Genomic DNA, 19,863 nt, shown 5'->3' with positions numbered 1-19,863 from the left:
GCCTGTGGGGTGTGGTCACGGGTGATGGGGGTGTCCCATGTGGTGTGGGCTGCCTTCGGGGTGTGGTCACGGGTGATGGGGGCCAGGGGGCTCCCTTGTCATGTAGACTGCCTGCAGGGTGTGGGCATGGGTGGTGGGGGTGTCCCTTGTGGTGTGGGCTGCTTGCGGGGTGTGGTCACGGGTGATGGGGGTGTCCCATGTGGTGTGGGCTGCCTGCGGGGTGTGGTCACGGGTGATGGAGGTGTTCCATGTGGTGTGGGATACCTGCGGGGTGTGGTCACGGTTGATGGGGGGGGGATGGAGGGCTCCCTTGTGGTGTGGGCTGCCTGCAGAGTGTGGTCACGCGTGGTGGGGGTGTCCCTTGTGGTGTGGGCTGCCTGTGGGGTGTGGTCACTGGTGATGGGGGGACCCATGTGGTGTGGGCTGCCTGTGGGGTGTGCGCACGCGTGATGGGGTGCCCCATGTGGTGTGGGCTGCCTGTGGGGTGTGATCACGGGTAATGGAGGCTCCTTTGTGGTGTGGGCTGCATGTGGGGTGGCGTCGCAGGTGGTGGGGTGTCCCATGTGGTGTAAGCTGCCTGCGGGGTGTGGTCACAGGTGATGGGGGCTGGGGTGTGGCTGTCCCGTCAGGAGAGGTCAGCTTCCAGTGGATTTGTATATGTGTCGCGGGGTACGTGCAGGATTTTCCACGCGGTTTGGCTGGGGTTCGACCGGGGTACGCGCCGAGTTTTCATGCCATTACGCTGGGGTGCAGACGGGGTACGTGCTGGGTTTCACCAGATGGGACATGTACAAGTGAAGCCTTCTGGTCATGCAAATGTTTAACCAAGGCTTGACCAGCCTTCAACTTGTCACTGGGCTGAGCCATCCCCTTTCTTAATCTCAGCACATAGTGAACTACATTAGTAGTGTGAGGAGGAGTAGCAAGCTCCAACCCCTACTTGACTATAGCCAAGAGTCCCCCGATAGGGTGACCAAAAAGACATTCAAAAGGACTGAAGCCAACCCCTTGCAGAGGGACATCTCTGTAGGCAAAGTCTAAGCATGGTAAAAGAAGATATCACTTTCTCCTCTGGGGCTCCTCAAGAGCTCCAATCATGCTTTTGAGAGTTCTATAAAATCTCTCTACTAAGCCATTTTTATGTGGATGATAAGCTGATGAAAACTTATAGGAGACCCCACACTCCTTACACGTGGCTTGACATTACGTTACTGCCTCTGTATGACACAACTTTATTAGGGAAGCCAACCCTAGTAAATATGCCAGATAATGCCCTTGTAACTGACCTTGCAGTTACTGTATTCAGAGGGATGGCTTCAGGATACCTGGTGGCATGGTCAACTACCACCAGAATAAACCTGCCCGAGGATGAACGAGGGTCAAGGGGACCAACAATGTCAATCTCTACCCTCTCAAATGGTATACCCAGTACTGAGAGTGGCACCAATGGAGCCTGAATTGTTGTGCCATTACCAGAGATTTGGCAAGTAGCACAGCTCCTGCTGTGTCCTTCTAGCTGGACCCCCATTTGGGCCAGTAGAAGTGCATGGAGAACCTCTCCTTAGTCTTCTTGATACCAAGATGACCTTCAAGGGGGACCTTGTGTGCCAACTGCAGGAGGAAGGGTCTCACTTGAAGGAGGACCACCAACCTCCTTTAGTCACCTTCAGTAAACTCTGTGCGCTCACTATAGATGGTAGTCCACCTTCCCAATAAATTCTATGTTTCCCTGGAGGTGCACCCTCAAGCTGGGAACAGGCCTGTCTCCTAAGGCCTTCTAAGGATGGGAACTCACGTTGGCCCTTACCGAACCTTACTGAACCTGCCAGGATCACCATCTGATGGTAAACTATGCTATTCAGGATGGTCGTGGGGGTCAAATACTTCAGGCAGCTCCTCTTTCTCTTCAGGTTCAGGAGCTTGGACAATTGCCTCTACCTTTGGGGTAGGCGAGTTGGGCGGAATATTTTCTTTCCCTCTCTTTTCGTTTGACACCTTTAGCCTTGGGTTTCCCCTTTGGTTCAGCCTTGGACTCGACAAGGGAAGCCTTTGTTTGAGACCGTGTGCAGAGTCTCTCTGCTGTATCTCCCACAACACAAGTCTCTGAGATCATTTCCCAGCAGGACTCTTCCTGGGACTTGCCTCTGAACACTTACAGGTATCCTGACCATTCAAAGCTAGATCTACAGGCATAACTGGAAACTTGAGAGGGGTCTATCCGCTAACTTAATGTGCATCAGAGGGGCTGTGGCCAGCTTCTCTGAGTTTACCAAGGTGGAATCTACTACACTTCTGCTGGACCAAGTGACCCTGATGGCAGAGATTTCTTCACCATCTACCTGGTCACTATCCTTAAAGTAGTGCTTGGTATTGTCAGGGATGAAGGCATATGCCTTAGACATTCTAGGTTCCCAGGATCCCAGGGAAACTAAGACTACATCTGATCCTTTGCCACAGGGGAAGTTGTCGGAAGAGAAGGATGCCCCTGTGAGTATCTCTTCCTCATGTTGGAAGACCCGTTTCACAGAGTGGACCACCAAGATTTTGACCTTACATCTGGGTTCCCCCTTCACATAGTAATTTGCTCCACAAGCAACACGAGAGCCACTGGGTCTTGGGGACAAAAGGAGTATTATTATAACCAGAGTTGTGCTTGGGATGATTAGTCCCACTACCCTGTACATGGTCATGTGACTTACCCTTCTTATGCTTTTTATGGCCTTGTTGGAAGGACAATTTTTCAGTGGAACCACCCTCATTGTCATGCTGCTTCTTCCCCTCTTCTGGTTTCCCAGAAGTGGGCTTGACCTTATGGGACACCCTGTGGGATACCCATAAATCTGCTGCAGTGGCTAACTTCTTAGGATCTATCTCCTTAGAGTCAGCCGAGTGCTGCTTAAGCTCACGTGAACATGAGGCAAACATATGTTCCAGCCTGACCAAATGGATCATGCCTTCAAAAGTGGTAACTTTGTAACCTGCCACCCAACCAGTCAAGTTTTTCAAAGATTCGGTTATATATGTGACCCAAGTACTACCTGCTCTTTTCTTGTACTACCTGACTCGTTTTAACTATTGGGCAGGAGTCTTCCCAAACTTTAAAATCAAGGTTGCTTTAATTTTGCAAAGTCTTTTCTCTCACTCATTGATATTTCCACAGTGGCACTGCAGCCACAGTGGGGCAGTCTACTGAGTAACCATGCAATCTTAACAGCTTCTACTACTTGCACTTCACAGGCATACTCAAAAGCAGTCAGCCAGTCCATGATGTCATTTTTCTCATCATACACACTGAGCAGATCTGTAGGAAATCCAGGATGTGAGGGGGAACCATAGCCATTTCCAGATCACCTTGAGGAGCTGTTGGCAGCCTGAAGCTTGGCAAGCACCAACTGATGTTCCCCATCCTTTTATTTCCTCAATTTTTCCATCTCAAGCTTAGCCAAGTTACATTCCAGTTCTTTTTCTCTCAGGCTAAGCTTCTGTCTCTTGAGATGTAACACAGTCTCAGAGGAAATAGAGGATATATGGGATTGAACATCATCATCCTCATCCTCTCTCTCTCTCTCCATGATCGCAGCAAGAGTCACATCATGACTGTTAGTGGGAGCAGCAGCCACACCGTCTGCACTATCATAGGATGGGAGAGGTGCAGTCCTACTTGCCTTTTAGATAAGTTCAGCTTTTATGCCAGAGGCAGTGCTGCCTCTTTCTGCACAACGCTGTCTTAATGTTTCTGATTTAGAAGCAATCAAAGTAATAGCAGTGACTGATTCCATTTTTATAGTTAGGTGGTTTACAACTACTGGCTAACAAAGGTCACTGTGTTACTGTGTAAATGTAGTCCAGTGCCACACCAGTGCGCAACACCCAAGTACCTGAGTTCTTATCCCACCACTGTACACCAATTTGTTAGTATGGATTTTCAAACTCTGCTCTGGTAAACAGATGTTCAGGAAGCCACCTGTGTTTAGTGAAACAGGGAACACTTCTGCGAAGTTAGCCAGGACAATTCAAGGTAGCTTAGAGAGTAGTCAAGGCTAAGTCTCAGGAGTAGTGGGGGTGATCTGAGGTCTTGGATAAGCACACACAGTAGCACACAAGAATTGCCCTTAGACATTAGTATATCAAACATATACAATGTATTAGGTCTTTAACAAACACAGATGAATATGATGGACACAGTCATGCTACTACTTAAACACACACTATATAAAACATATGTACAGTCACTTTTCAGTCAATGCAGTAAAGTGTGGATTCACGACAAAACCTGTTAGGAGGGAAGGCACAAAACCTATTAACACAATGGCCAACTCCAGAAATGGTTATCCCTAACTTAAGAAGTCCAGCCCTACTAAGATTGGAGCCTTGTGCTCAATGTTATGTTCGAGGGGATTGGGTCCTCCGACGTATTCCATATCCATGACATGTTATCACCACAGCTGTGCTGATTACATGTCATAGATATGGAATACGTCGTCGGACCATCCCATCGAAAGAACGTTACCAGGTAAGAAAGTAACTTGTTCTTTGTGCATAAAAAAAGCATGTGTTGATGCGTAAAGCTCACAAGGGGCAAAGTTCAATGGGAAGGAAAAGTTAGAGGAGGGCACTGGAGTGTGGAAAATTCAGTTCCAAGAGTCAGAGGCTGGTCTGCTATGGAGAACAAAACTGTCCCCAACTTTCGAACGAATATAGGAATCAAAAGCCACCCAAGTGAAGACAAGACCACAAGGGATCCTTTGTACATAAAAAGGTATTGGATGAATTAGGGGGCACCGATAAGTGGTATGACTACTCACAGCCCTTAGCTCAATTGACAAGTTTGAAGAAGGTCCCTTGGACTATGAAATCTCCTCCTTGGTTACGCTTCAAAGTGTACAGACGCTGAGGGTGCGGATGCATGTCCGATTTACATCAGGAGCTGTACCTCTCGTCCCTAATGCAGGACAAAGATAGCACTGGTGCAGCTGGTCTCAGGACACTTGAAGAAAGGAGGGAAAAGTACCAGCAGTGTCCACCACTGTCTCCCAGTGATGCAGCAGCACCCAAGTATTGCGGTCTGACGCACCACACTTCTCTCTCGTGGCCCAAAGCAGTAGGGACAACAAGATTTGGCAAGAAGGTGCATTACAGTGCAAACTAGGGTTCCCCCAAAGCTCGAGCCGAAATTCGATGTAGCAGCACTCCAGTAGGGGAGCCAAGCGTCAAGCTGGTCATTCCACTGGGGGGCCCTGGGACACATTTGAAGAGCATCAAGGAGGCATTGAGAGTGATTGGTCCCACCACTCAAAAGGGTTGAAGCACCTTTGCAAGTCTTCTGAGATCGAGCGCAAAGCAGGGCTCTTCCGGGACAACAGCAGGCTCAGGTTGCCAAACCTCTGTGCTGTTACGGACATTTCTTGGATCGGCTTAGCTGCTCAGGATTCTTTGCTCATACTTTGCTCATATCCCAAAGTCCAGTGAGTACTCGCACCCCAGCTGGCCAATGAGGAGATCTGCCCCACTCATGCACGCTGGCAGCGGTCCAACCAGGGACCACTCAGCTCTCGTGCACACCAGACATCCGAGCACCAGGAGTGTGGATTGGGACCAGACAGTCCCAGCTCACTTCCTGGGTACCTACACAAGTGACATGCATTGGCCTGCGAAACACGCCGGCTTTCGCGGTAAATGCATGCCCAAATAAGGACTCTCCGGGTCACAAAGAGCAAGGGGAAGGCCAAAGGACAAAATAGCCAAAGGAGAAGACAAACAATCTTGTGGCTCGGCCATAACGGACAATAGCCACAGTCATGAGTCAAATGCAGTAAACGCGGTATGGCTTGGTAGAAGTTCATACAAATACACAAAAAGCTACTGCTGCTACGTCTCTACTTCTAGACATTGTCGAGTTGCCAAAAAATCCTTAAGGGATGTCTAGGGCCCGAATACACAAGGACCCCAGTGTGCGGTACTGTAATGTTCTTTGCGCACTGTTACAGTTGCCAAATGTGGCAGCAAAGTAAGGCAAACAATGTTTCCCAGTACTGACTGTCAGAAGGACAAGTCACTTTCCCCAGAACAATGAGCTAAAGCCCAATGAAGTGCAGCTGAAGGCAGAAAGTCAGGACAGGAGGCTGAAACAAAAGCAAAAAAGTTGGCGGGTCTACGAATATAGAGGTAAAACTGCAGTAAATTAAATTTTACCTAACAAGCGAGCTGGAGAAGCACAGGACCACTGCCCGCAGGCAGAGAAACAACCACACAGCCTAGCGAATGGCTGCAAGCACCCTAGGAGGATTGGCAGAGCGTCCAGAGGCCCGTGAAGGTAAAGGGCTAGATGCCTGTGCCAGTGGGGGCTTGGAAAGCAGAAATTAGAACTTCCTTGTGGCACTACTTGCCGAGAGAGGAAACCAAATTGGTCAGAACGAAACGGAAGAGAAAGTAGGGTCTGGGACCCACATGCAGAAATGGTGTATCTTCCTTGTGTCAATATTTGGCCAAGAGAGGGAGCCAAGTTGGTCAAACTAAGGAGCAAGAGAGGCCAGTGTCGGAGAACCCCACAGAAATAAGATGTCTTCCTCATGGCAACGTTTCGCAGGAGAGTGAACCAAGTGGGCCGCACCAAAGAGAGGGAGAGCAGGACTTGGGATCCCTTTCACATTGTGAAATGCAAACCAAGCCTGAGAAAAGGCCAGGGGAAGGGAGTCATTCCCCCAGTATTTTGAACTGTAAAGTCTGCGTGAGAGAAGGCCAGGGAAAATGAGTCATTCCTCTGGCTTTGCGAAAATACTGAGAGCAAGATACCTGGAGAAGGGAAGCATTCTTCAGAAACCCAATAGTGAAGAAACAACTATGGGCAATAAAGAATGTTGATGTTTAAGTTTAACCGGGAACTTCTTTGCTTGTTGACCTTTCAATTTGGAACTTTGTTTTATACTCTAGAAAAAGATTGAGACCTAGGGAAGGGAGTCATTCCCTCAGGTAAACATCCCAAATACAATTGAACTGTGATCCACTGTCCACAAGAAGGGAATCATTCTTTTTAGACCAAAAATATCCACTACCCTTTTAGTTTAGTTAAACATTTACGGGATAGAAGCAGGGTTTTGACACATGATGGTGGTTGAGGTAGGGAAACCCCTCTTAGAGTTGGGGAGAGGTAGGGTTTCTCTTTTATTTTTGGTTAATAAACATGTATGCCAACAACCATGCCACCTCTGTGCTGGTCTCCTCCTTCTGCACCCTTACAACTTTAAAAATCATTATTTTATCTGGTTTCCGATTCACAGAGAGTTTTCATATATCACCTTTTTTCTTACTTCTCGATCTCCATACTGAAACCAGATAAATCTAAAAAATATATCATACTCAAGTACATGTGATTGGAGATGAGTGACTAATGAAAAGAACCAATATTTTAAAATGTGTATGTCATTTGGGTGTTCTGAGAAAGTATTTTCTGTTTCTAGATGAGTTTGAGTTCTAATAAAGTAAGAAGGTGTGTATGGCTATGAGATCTAGATTTGCGATGAGTGGTTAAAGTGGAAATAAAAAAAATAGAAAGCAAGGATTTCACATATGAGTAATGTTTTTATTATATGTAAATGATATTCAATGAATACAGTGTTTACTCATTTTTATGGATACTGTTCATGAATCTAGGTCTCATATCATCACATCCCTCTTCCTGATCTGAGTATTATTATTATTATTATTTTTAAAACATTTATATTTATAGGTAGTCCTTAAAAGGACATTTGGGTTTATAATGTGTAAGGTATATTTTTTTTAGAAGTGAAGTAGGTAGTATTCAATGTTCTGTAGGTCACAGAACCCCACTATCAGCACGTCACTCTTCGTAATTTCAGTACCACACTACCATCTACTTACTCTTCCTCGCCAAAATTGAGTCTAGAGGAGGTTTGAGTATTAGTTTACAAAAACTCAGGATTTTCCACTTTATCCATCTTATCAGTGAAATCAAGCCAGTTCATAGCGAATAGATATAATCAGATGACAATTGGGTAAAGCCAAAGATTTCTTTTTCATAGTCCTTTTGATTTTTTTCAAGAGATGTTTCACACACCAGATGACCTATTACCTGTCCATAAAGCAGCGCTGGTATTCTCTTTGCCTGATTAAAACGAGTATGTGAAATTATTGAAAACCTTCAGTATGTTTTGTGTATTCACTTAATTTGGGAGACAAAGGTATTGGCTTTATCCTGTAACCTTACTATTAATATCTTTTATTAGGAACTGCTTCTAAATTACATCCCAAATATTTAAGATGCGCTACAAGAGTTATAGTGAGTTGGTCCTGATTTCCCATTTGAAGCTATATAGTTTCTTTGTTCTTCTGGAAAATCTGATGATTTTGGTTTTACCAGAGTTCATTTCCAGACCATTTTCAGCAGCATAATGGTGCATGACGTCAATTAGACGATGGACTCCTAATTGTGTCTTACCTAAAAGTATCATGTCATCCACATACGCTAGCCAGTTGGTCCTTTAAATAGTTTAACTGTGGGGCAGCAAAAGATGAACTCACTAAACAGCCCCCCATGTCAGACACATATAGGTTGAACAGGCAGGGGGCTAACACGCATTCTTGGTGAAGGCCTCTAAAAGTCAGAAATTCTGGTCAGAGTACCTTGCTGGTCCAACCTAATTTGTAAATATGTGTCCATTTGTAGATATATAAGAATGGTTAAAAGTACTTTTGGAATATTCCAAATGTTTAATATTTCCCATAAAAGTGATCTATTAAATGAATCAAATGCTAGTGAAAAATCAATGCACGCAGTAAGATGATTGTTAGATCTTTAGACCATGCTCTTTGCTGTATGCCATACATAATAACACCATTTAAAGTGGTACCCACACACTTTCTGAATCCAGTTTGGAATGTGTTCAGATGACCAGTTGATGTTACCCATTGCTTCAAGTCATGCAGGATCAAAGAGGCGAATATCTTACTTTCCGCATCTAAGAGGGCAATAGGGTGGCAGTTAACAGGATTGACTTCATTCCCTTTTTTGTATATGGGAATGATGGTAGATAATTACCATGACTTAGGGGTTGTGTTATTGGCAATAACATTTTTAAATAAAACTAAGTGTTGCAGCCCATACATCTGGGGAATTTTTGAGGACACAGGAACTTAAGCCATTCTGACCCATTGCCCTAGAATCTGATGTTTTCTTAATAAAGTACTTCCTCAAGACTGAACCCTAATGCCCCAATTTGCTGATATCTGGCTGTTGGTAGCATTTAACATGAAGGAATTGTAAAGCATGGAGTAATAAACACCCCCTATTGTAGGTAAATGGTAATACCCCATCCCTAATTTAACATTGAATACAACCACTTGTTTAATCCACTTTAATCTTATGTCAATGTGTTTACTTGCACCGCCCCAATGCATTATCCGCTTTTATTATAATAACGTTGCCCCACAGAGCTTTTCTGAAGATCCTGGAGGTGGGGCAGTCCTAGGAACTTGCTGAAGTAAGAGCGTCTGCCATGGGCATGTCCAAACCGAGGGACAAGCTGGAGGAAGTATATGCAGTAGGAAAAGGGCATGGAAGCAAGGCCTTCCAGAAAGGGGAGTGGTATCTAAATGATGTTGGTGTAGGAGGTGCCTCACTCTGCCCACAGAGTGCATGGGACCTGCCGCGCACACATGAGTGCCCGGCCAAAGGACACACGTGCGGGAGGTGCAGAAAGGCTGACCACTTTGCGAGGTTCTGTCCGGCCCTGTCACTGTTTGCCCCATTAGCCCCATCACCAGCCACCACCTCAAGGACGTATACCGGACAAGCAGAGAAGGTGACCGTCCTGGACATATGTGGCTCAGCTGGCACCACCAGACAGAAAAGGGCCCGTATGGGAAAAAGAAGAGGACAAGGATGTTTTCTTCCTATTTCATGCCCAAGGAGAAATCAGGAGTGTCACCAGCAATTGGTGGGGAACTGGAGTAAGACTCCACGGAGTGAAGAGTTTGATCCAGGGATCTAGGATCACCCGTTAACGAGAGGAAAGTTTTCCCCCCTAAATAGGTGCCTGGACTGGAATCCATCCATGGTTGTAATGTTTGTTCACTTGTTTGATGTTTATGGTTGTGTTCTTTGTTATGAAAAAGGAGGAGTGTGGTGTTGTCTATGACACATTCTGAATAAAAGGGGCTTGAGCCGGCACGTGCGGTAGTACAGCAGCAGACTCCCTGCGTGGCAACTCTGGGGTCCAGCTCATTATTTTGTATTGTTCCTGTGATCACGGCCTGTATCTATATCTGGCCTGTGTGCCCACTGAGCCATCTGCTGTGTCTGGGTGATCCCAGACAAGACCTCCGGCCGTGTGATCACAGACCTGTGGGTTGGAGCAGGGTGCCCCCTGCATCTGTCTTTGCCATGTGACTGTGGAACCCAGGGTATCTGCTGCACGCCCACAGCAACTGTCTCGTGGTCTTGGGTGCCTCTGAGACCCCCACAACAAGGGGGATTCCCCATTATATCACCTGCAAAATCAGAATGTCAAAGCTTGAAGTGATCCTTGGCCCCCAAAGTCTTTTCTCTTTTTTCCTCCTCACATGTGTTTTCAACAAAGTTCCAAGAATTATGGCTGTGCTATTACAATGAGGTGCTAATTCTTCCTATTCTTACATCTAAAATTAATCTTGTGAGTTGGAGCTCCTTGTAGATATCAGGTCATCGTGGTTGGGGATCAGGAATCATCAGGTTGTACAGGAAAAAACAAATGTGTTTGCGTATTCTCCGATAATAGCAAGGAAATACACTGCATGTGTGACCCAAAAGGACATATCTATAACAAGAACTGATGTACTGTTAATGGTAAAAGAAGGTCTCTAATTTTTCATATGACTTTTAATAAATCAATGATAAGTTGTCTTCATTGCTAGGTAGTAGCTTGTCATACTAAAAGTATTTCTATATTCAATTACTTATTTACAATTTGCATGCAGAATATTTTTTAAGTGATAAAAATACTGCTGTCTTTTGCTTGCAGTTTGACTCGACTTGCACCATTTTCTACCTTTGTGTCGTTGGAAAAGCTGGATATCAGCAATAACTGCTTGTCAGGTAGGTTTTTGAACATCACAGTGTGGCTGAGATTAATAGAGTTCTGCTATTTCTGTATTGATAGGTTGTTTCTTTGACTAGTAGGAGCTAATCCAGACTAAGTGCAGTTGGCGAATTCTGAGAACAAAGGCATTAGTCACTTTTCTTAGTGATTACGTTTTCACATTGACATTGCCGTTGCAGAGGAAAAGAGGGCACAGAATGATGATCTCTTGGATCATGATAGTTTACTTTTAATTTGCACAGATGTTTTCCTATGGCCTGTCTATATTACATTTCGGAATAAGTGAAGTAGGGTTTGAAACTAGAAGTTCATTATTGCCTTATGATACTCTGTTCGAACTGGAACCTTGAGGCACCGAGACTGTATCTCCTTCAATTATGCTTTTTTTGGAACGTGCTATCATAAGGGTTTAACCAATTAATGAAGAGGCATGTGCCACACTAAAAAATGAAAAACAGGGGTAAGGAAATGTACCTTTAGGCAATATATTTTATTTTTGAATGCACTTCAAGGAGCATGGTGCGTAGAAAGATGATTTTGTTCTGTCGTTCTGTAATTAGTGTCGTTGAAGGGATTGGTTAGTAACTTTCAGGGTGAATTCACCAGATTGCCCCCTGATCTCCTTTTGATCAATTGCATGGTGTCTAAAGCCAAAGAACAGACAACCCAGCAAGTGCATGTGATTAGAACCATGTAAACTGTCAAATATGTGTACAATATTTCATTACAGGTTATTTTCTCAATTGCTTATCAGTTTACAGGAAAGTAATCCAGTAGTGTACATGCATGTTTATTAATGCCCAAATCTGAAGGATTCCTTCTTCCAATAGATCCCTTATCTTGGAAATACCTCCACGCACAGACATGGTCCAGAATTCTATTCCTAGTCATCAGAGAACCTAGGTGCAGCTACATTAGTGTCACGGGCACAATTGACTTTGGATTTGAAGTAGCAGGTACATATCTACATAGAAAGAGAAATTCTCCCAATGGGAGATGGGTGGCACTCCAATGGACCCCAAAGCACGCAAACTGATAATGGTTTTTAACTTATGGTGCAGGAAATCTTGAAAATAGACTTGTTTCATCCACAAGGGATTCTGTTGAACTGCATATGCTCGCTTGCCGCAGTTCCTTTTTCAGTGCACCTCCAACAGTGGCTTTTTAAATTGGCCATATTTGACTAAATCCACAGAAATATCTCCCATGAAAGTTTCATAAAGGCATTGTAAAGGGTAGCCACTATATGTTTCCTCAGTCCTGGTGCTTATGATACCTCGGCAGCACAGTGACCAGGACCCACACTGAGTTGCTGAAACTGACAATATTTAAAAAAAGAAAAGCGTGTATGGGATGCTTCATTCAGAAGTGTATCTTCAGACTAGAACACGCCTTTCTTTCGACTCTTAAAGATGGTCCTTAGAGATACCATTTTGGGGCACTGTCAAACTAGTAGCAGGCTGTCATGAACCGTCGTCTGCGTCCCTTCTGGACTTCCTGGTCCCTGACCCATAGGAGAATGAATACAGTGATCCTTCCAACATGGCCGCTTGAAACGGAATGCTGCTGGCCAGTCTCTACGCTCCACGCTGTACACTCTACAAAACACACGCCCCTGCGGCTCTGTGCGTCTCAACGCTACCGCTTGCTGTAGTCGGACGTGTGTTGCTGGAGTTCGCTCGGGGCTTTCTTCTGATTCCTGGTTCCCGGTTCCTTGAATCCACCTTCCTTCCTCCCATTCCTCTACCTTACCTCCGAACTTCCTGGATGTTCATCCGCACTCGGGTCACAGCGTGTCGTGCCTCCGAGTGCGAACATCATTCCTTCCTGGTATCCACCCTGGACTTCTGAACGTTCCCGGAAGTTGGATAGCGAACCTCACGCTGGAATCCGAGGACCAGCACTCGGGGTTGTACAAATCCCGGACCGTGAGAAAGAAGACATCACAGAAGGTCGCAAGCAAACAACAAAAGCAGGTGAGAAGGGGAGAGACTTGTGACAGATTGAGACGCCTAAAAAACAATACAGATACAGAGATGGAAGCCGCTGTTCAAGACCTCATGCGAGGCATGCAGGAACTAACCACGGAGGTGCAGAACCTAAAGGCTGAGAATGCTGCATTAAAACCGCTAGTTTTGTCACGTGACTCTGCAACCAAGGAAAGCGTGTTATTGGGAGGAGTAGTGGACAAATATGATGGTTCTTCAAAGACTCTCCGTGCTTTCATGCTTTCCTTGATTCATGTTTAGTGCACTTCACCTTCAAGCCCTACTACTTTTCCACTCCTAGAGCAAAGGTGGGCTTTATGATCTCACACCTCACTGGAAATGCCTTGACCTGGGCAACCCCCCTAGTCAATTTGGGCGACGCCCTCCTGGATGATTATGATGGGTTTGTGGAAGCTATAAAGGCCAGGTTTGATTGCCCAGAACAGGTGTACAGTGCCCAAGAACGACTACACTAATTTCAACAAGGATCCCAGGATATACTTACCTATGTGACCCGTTTTAAACAACTTGTTAAGGAAGCAAATTGGTCTCAAGAAGCCAGCTTCACCCTATTCCGAAGAGGTCTGAATGAAGAAATAAAGGATGAGTTAGCTAGGGTAGCTCGCCTAAGCTCCTTCCAGGCTCTCATGGACCTTTCCTTGCAAATAGATTCCGAATCCAAGAAAGAAGAGCGGCGAAAAAGAAGTCTAAATCGGCTTTCCAAAAGGCCACCAAAGAACACCGGTCTAGACCTGAGCCCACAGTTTCTTCAACCCCGGACCCAGAACCCATGCAACTGGGGGCCTTACGTGGACCCATTACCCCACAAGAAAGGATGTGACGGATTCACACTGGTCTGTGCATGTATTGCGCCTCCGATAAACACCTCGAGAATGCCCTATTGCTCCTCCACGGCGTTCAGGAAACGCCAGCTCCCGATCCTAGAAGGGGCACAGTTTCGGGAGAGAGATGTTTACTCCACATCAATTCCATCCTTGAACTCTCCGGGACAAAATAATCTTGTGATTCTACAGGCCTTTCTATCACTTTCCAAGAAAGAATCTTACCCCATCCTGGCATTAGTAGATTGCGGAGCCATGGGCATATTCATAGATCATGATTGGGTCACTGCTCACAATATTCCACATGGAACTATGCAACCTGTAGAGGCTATTGATGGGAGACCTCTGTCTTCAGGACCCATAACCCTTCAGACTAAAGAGATCCTACTCTCTATAAACCACCATCAAGAGAGGATCAAATTTGACATTATAAAATCAGCCCATTATCCAATGGTTCTAGGAATGCCCTGGTTACAAAAGCATAACCCCTACATCATTTGGGCAGCAGGCTCCCTGTTCCTTGGTTCTGAACACTGTATGTCTCACTGCTTATCCCTAGATTCCTTACCAAAGTCTTCTGAAGACACGCAAGAGAGTCAGCAAAACCCAGTCACTGTCTCTAACATCATCCGGATTCCCAGGGCCTACCAGGACTTCACTGATGTATTTTCGACCGCTATAGTTCAAGCTCTCCCTCCTCACAGACCAGAGGATTGCGCCATCGATACTGAACCTTCAGCAGTGATTCCTTTTGGGAGGATGTTTATTTTATCAGAACCTGAAAAAAGGGCCCTCCGGGAATACCTTGATGCAAACCTGGAAAATGGCACCATACGACCATCTAAATCCCCAGTGGGTGCTTCGTTGTTTTTTGTTCCCAAGAAAGACACCAAGGAGCTCAGACCATGTCTAGATTACCGTGGCCTTAACCAGTGCACTCTCAAGGACTGCTACCCACTGCCTCTCATCTCGGATATCCTGGAAGCAGTCGGAGGTGCAGTAGTCTTCACAAAACTAGACCTAAGGGGTGCATACCATCTTATTCGTATAAAGGAAGGTGACAAATGGAAAACAGCCTTTAGAACCCCCTTTGGCCATTTTGAATAACTGGTTATGCCCTTCGGACTTGCTAATGCCCCAGCGGTCTTCCAACGTTTTATGGACCGAGTGTTCTCTGATATGCTGTTCATCTTCGTCATTGTATATCTGGACGACATACTGATATACTCCAAGGACCATCTAAAACATGAAGAGCACGTGAAGGCAGTCTTACAACGTCTACGTGAACATAAGCTCCTGGCCAAGCCTGAGAAGTGCATTTTCAATGTATCAACTGTTCACTACCTTGGATTCATTCTCAGCCCAAAGGGAATAGGAATGGACTACTTGAAAGTAGACTCCATTTTATCCTGGCCCGTTCCAACTACCGTAAAACAAATTTAATCCTTCCTGGGGCTTGCTAATTTCTATCGGAAATTCATACGAACTTTTTCGGAGAATGTGCATCCTATCGTTACATTGTTAAAGAAGGACACCCCCTTCCTGTGGACCTCAGCCCAAGATACGGCGTTCCAACGATTGAAGTCAGAGTTCACACAAGCCCCCGTCCTAGCTCAACCCGACATTGTTCGACCTTTTCTTGTTGAAACTGATGCGTCCAACTACGCCATAGGGGCAGTACTAAAACAAGAATTGGGTGACAAGTTAGAACACCCCATCGCCTATCTTTCTCGCACCTTGACTCCCAGTGAAACTCATTACTGCGTTCTGGAAAAGGAATTACTAGCCATCCGTCAAGCCTTCACTGACTGGCGTCATCTCCTCCTGGGAGCCAAACATCCAGTGCAAGTTCGCACGGACCATCAGAATCTCCAAGTCCTACAATCTTTAGAATGTAGAAACAGTCGTCAAGCCCGTTGGGCCTTCTTTTTTGCTCAATACCAGTTTCTAATCCATCATGTCCCTGGAACACACAACATAATAGCCGATGCCTTATCCAGACATCCTGATTACGAACCCCTTGAAGATCGAACCTTCCCAAAGATGTTTCCTCACGCAATATTTGTTGCCCAAGCACTTACCCTCCTGGAGAATATTCAAATTCAAACTCAATCCTCTGAAACCTGGAAGGAGTTTAAGAGAAGCAATCAATGGAATCTCAAAACAAAGGACGGATATCTATTTAAGGACAATCGCTTGGTCATTCCAACTCCTGGACTGAGACAAAAGATCACAAGCCTATGTCATGATACCTTTCATACAGGACACCGTGGCATCACTAAGACCCTCCATCTAATACATAGCCAGTTTTGGTGGCCGAAGATGAAGGACGATATCAGGATCCGTATCAGACATGTGCAGTCTGCAATCCGAACAAACATGATAATAAGAAACCGGCAGGTCTCCTGCTCCAACCAGCAGTACCAACACGACCCTGGGAAATCATTGCCGCTGATTTTATCGTGGAACTACCAGCTTCCAGGGCTACACAACTATCATGGTTACTATTGATTTGTTTACTCATATGGCTCATTTTACACCTTTATACAAACTGCCATCCTCATCTGAACTTGCCAGAATCTTCCTGGAACACATATTCCGGCTTCATGGGCTACCCTCCAAGATCATTTCAGACCGAGGACCCCAGTACATATCTCAGTTCTGGAAGCAATTATGTTGTATACTGGGAATCCAACGTGCCTTGTCTTCAGGTTATCACCCACAGACCAATAGAGCCACTGAATGTGTAAACCAAACTCTGGAACAATACCTTTGTTGCTTCGCTACCAAGGTCCAAGATGATTGGTCACTCTTAATACCTCTGGCCTAATTCACTTATAACAATTTGGATCATTCAGCTATCAAAACCAGTCTTTTCTTCTGTAGTGAAGGATTTCATCCTTCAGTTCTACCTTCTGTTCTCCCACACCCTACCCCAGTTCCTGCGGTAGATTCATGGATTGAAACCCTTATTACCGTACACAAAGAAGCAAAGGAACACTTAGAAAAGGCCCGAAGAGAGGTTAAACATTATGCTGACTCCAAAAGATGACCTGGACCTTCCTACTCAGTAGGCGATAAAGTCTGGTTATCCTCGAAGCTCCTTCCGCGACATCTGCGCCCAAATAAATTGGCTCCCAGGTATTACGGGCCCTTTTCTATACAAGAAATCGTCAATCCAGTGGCCTTTCGACTCCGACTACCAGAATCATGGAAAAGGATCCATCCAGTCTTCCACACCTCACTGTTAAAACCATATCTTCAGTCATCTCGAATAGCTCCAAGATCTACCCCAGTGATTGTCAATGACCAACTCGAATACAAGGTTTCTTGAATCTGTGACTCTAGGTACAGAGGTCATCAACTACAGTATTTGGTTGAATGGAAAGGATACCCTCCCAGTGAGCGCACCTGGGAACCCATGTCAAACATGAATGCCCCCAGGCTGGTTCGAAGATACCATCTTATCCATCCAGGCAAGCCCGGAGGAGCTGGGCTTCAGAGAAGGCATGCTGTCATGAACCGTCGTCTGCGTCCCTTCTGGACTTCCTGGTCCCTGACCCATAGGGGACTGAATACAGTGATCGTTCCAACATGGCCGCTTGAAACGGAATGCTGCTGGCCAGTTTCTACGCTCCACGCTGTACACTCTACAAAACAGACACACCCCTGCGGCTCTGTGCATCTCAACGCTACCGCTTGCTGTAGTCGGACATGTGTTGCCGGAGTTCGCTCGGGGCTTTCTTCTGATTCCTGGTTCCTTGAATCCCCCTTCCTTACTCCCATTCCTCTACCTTACCTCCGAACTTCCTGGATTTTCTTCCGCGCTGGGGTCACGGCATTCAGTGCCTACGAGTGCGAACATCATTCCTTCCTGGTATCCACCCTGGACTTCTGAAGGTTTCCGGAAGTTGGATAGCGAACCTCACGCTGGAATCCAAGGACCAGCTCTCGGGTTTGTACAAATCCCGGACCGTGAGATAGAAGACGTCACAGAAGGTCGCAAGCAAACAACAAAAGCAGCTGAGAAGGGGAGAGAATTGTGACACCATCTCAGATGCATGCTGTGGAGGCATATATAGACAGCGGAGCCATTGGTAACTACATAGACCAAGCAACAAGGATGGGGCTCCCACCTCTGTCAGAAAACGACAACTGAGAAGGTCACCACTGCCGACGGCACGGAGATAGCTTCTGGTCCTATAACTCAATGCACAGCAGAATTTACCTTTCTGTGCCACGACGGACATCGGGAAGCCATTGCCGTCAACCTTATCAAGGCCCCTCAGTTGCGGGTGATTCTAGGGATGCCGTGGTTGGTGGCTCAAAATCCTACCGTCGACTGGCGAGCCAAGAAATAAGTCTTCTCCAATGAGTGTGCTCATGCGTGCTACCAAGTGGAAATGCCATTGTTTGACCCAGAGACACCTGTCCAAGATTAAGAGGCGTTGGTACTAGGTGTAACAAGTACGCTACCAAGCAAATACCACGATTTCCAAGACGTTTTCCAAAAAGAACAGGCTAATACCTTACCCCCTCACAGGCCATATGACTGTCAGATCGACCTCGTACCTGGTGCACAAATCCTGTGTAGTCGAATTTATGCACTCACCGAACCTGAAAATCTCCACTTGAAATCATATCTTGACCAATACCTGGCAAACGGTTTTATACGCCCGTCCAAATCCCCAGCAGCCTTGTCCCTATTCTTCGTACCCAAGAAGGAGGGGGACTTGAGAACGCACTAAACCAGGTAACAGTTAAAAACTGTTATCCTCTACCCCTTATCCCAGAACTGCTGGACCAAGTCAACGATGCCCAAATTTACACTGAATTGGACCTCAGGGGGGCATACCATCTCGTGCGTGTAAAGAAAGGAGACGAATGGAAGACCACCTTTCGTACTAAGTATGGGCTGTACGAATATTAGGTGATGCCCTTTGGGCTTTGCAACGCTCCCGCCGCATTCCAGTACTCCATGAACGATGTACTATGGGAATTGATCAATGTATGTGCCCTAGTTTACATTGACAACATCTTGGTTTACTCCTCTTCTAAACAGGACCATGTCAGGCAAGTTCTCTCCGTCCTTGCAAAACTCTGACAGCACCAGCTATATGCCAAACTTGAAAAATGCTCCTTCCATGTCACCGAAGTTGAGTTCCTTGGTTTTGTCCTCACTCCCAGAGGCATCTGGATGGATATGCACAAAGTAGACGCCATCCTTAGCTGGCCATCACCGTCTTCAGTCAAAGGTGTCCAAAGTATGCTCGGGTTTGTGAAATTTTATCGCCGATTCATCCCGGGTTTCTCCCAGATTGTGCACCCGATCACTTCTTTATTACGAAACAACAACAAACTGTTCCAATGGACAGAAGAGTCGGAGAAGGCCTTCCAGGAACTCAAGAAAAGATTTACCTCAGCCCCGGTGCTACGACACCCCCGCCAGATCTCCCATATGTAGTGGAAACAGATACCTCCAGCATGGCAATGGGGGCTGTTCTTTCCCAAAGGGATCCCGAAACAGGCCAGTTACATCCCGTGGCCTTTTGGTCACGAAAATGTGCTACACCTGAACTTAACTATGCAATAACAGACAAGGAACTCCTAGCGATCAAGGCAGCCTTTAAGGCTTGGCGGCATTACCTCCTAGGCACCTGACATACCATCACAGTAATCACCGACCATCGCAACCTACAATACCTCAAGACGGCAAAGGTTCAATCATCCCGTCAACTCTGATGGGCTTTATTCTTCGCAGAATATGATTGCATAATTACGTACCGACCTGGAGTCCAGAACGGAAAAGCCGATGCCCTATCCCGCATGGGTATTGATGAGAATGCATATTCAACCCCAGACCCGGTAGCCATTATTCCAGGTGACAAACTACTAGGACTTACAACAACATTATCTCTGGACGAACTCCAAAAGGAAATT

General features: G+C 45.9%; 1 protein-coding gene across 2 annotated transcripts in view; it reads left to right on the top strand.

Annotated features, from left to right (window-relative positions):
* LRRIQ1 (leucine rich repeats and IQ motif containing 1) overlaps positions 1 to 19,863 on the top strand; it is a 2,234,608-nt gene that overhangs the window by 890,107 nt on the left and 1,324,638 nt on the right. For both annotated transcript variants that reach the window (XM_069629324.1, XM_069629323.1), the window contains exon 12: positions 11,016 to 11,089. In XM_069629324.1, coding sequence (XP_069485425.1) covers positions 11,016 to 11,089 — 74 coding nt within the window. The remainder of the gene's footprint in view (positions 1 to 11,015; positions 11,090 to 19,863) is intronic.

The sequence above is a fragment of the Ambystoma mexicanum genome, chromosome 12 (assembly GCF_040938575.1).
Source record: "Ambystoma mexicanum isolate Mex_15411 chromosome 12, UKY_AmexF1_1, whole genome shotgun sequence".
Classification (NCBI taxonomy): Eukaryota; Metazoa; Chordata; class Amphibia; order Caudata; family Ambystomatidae; genus Ambystoma; species Ambystoma mexicanum.
Note: the sequence above shows the minus strand (reverse complement) of the source record. Positions and strands in the feature narration are given on the sequence as shown.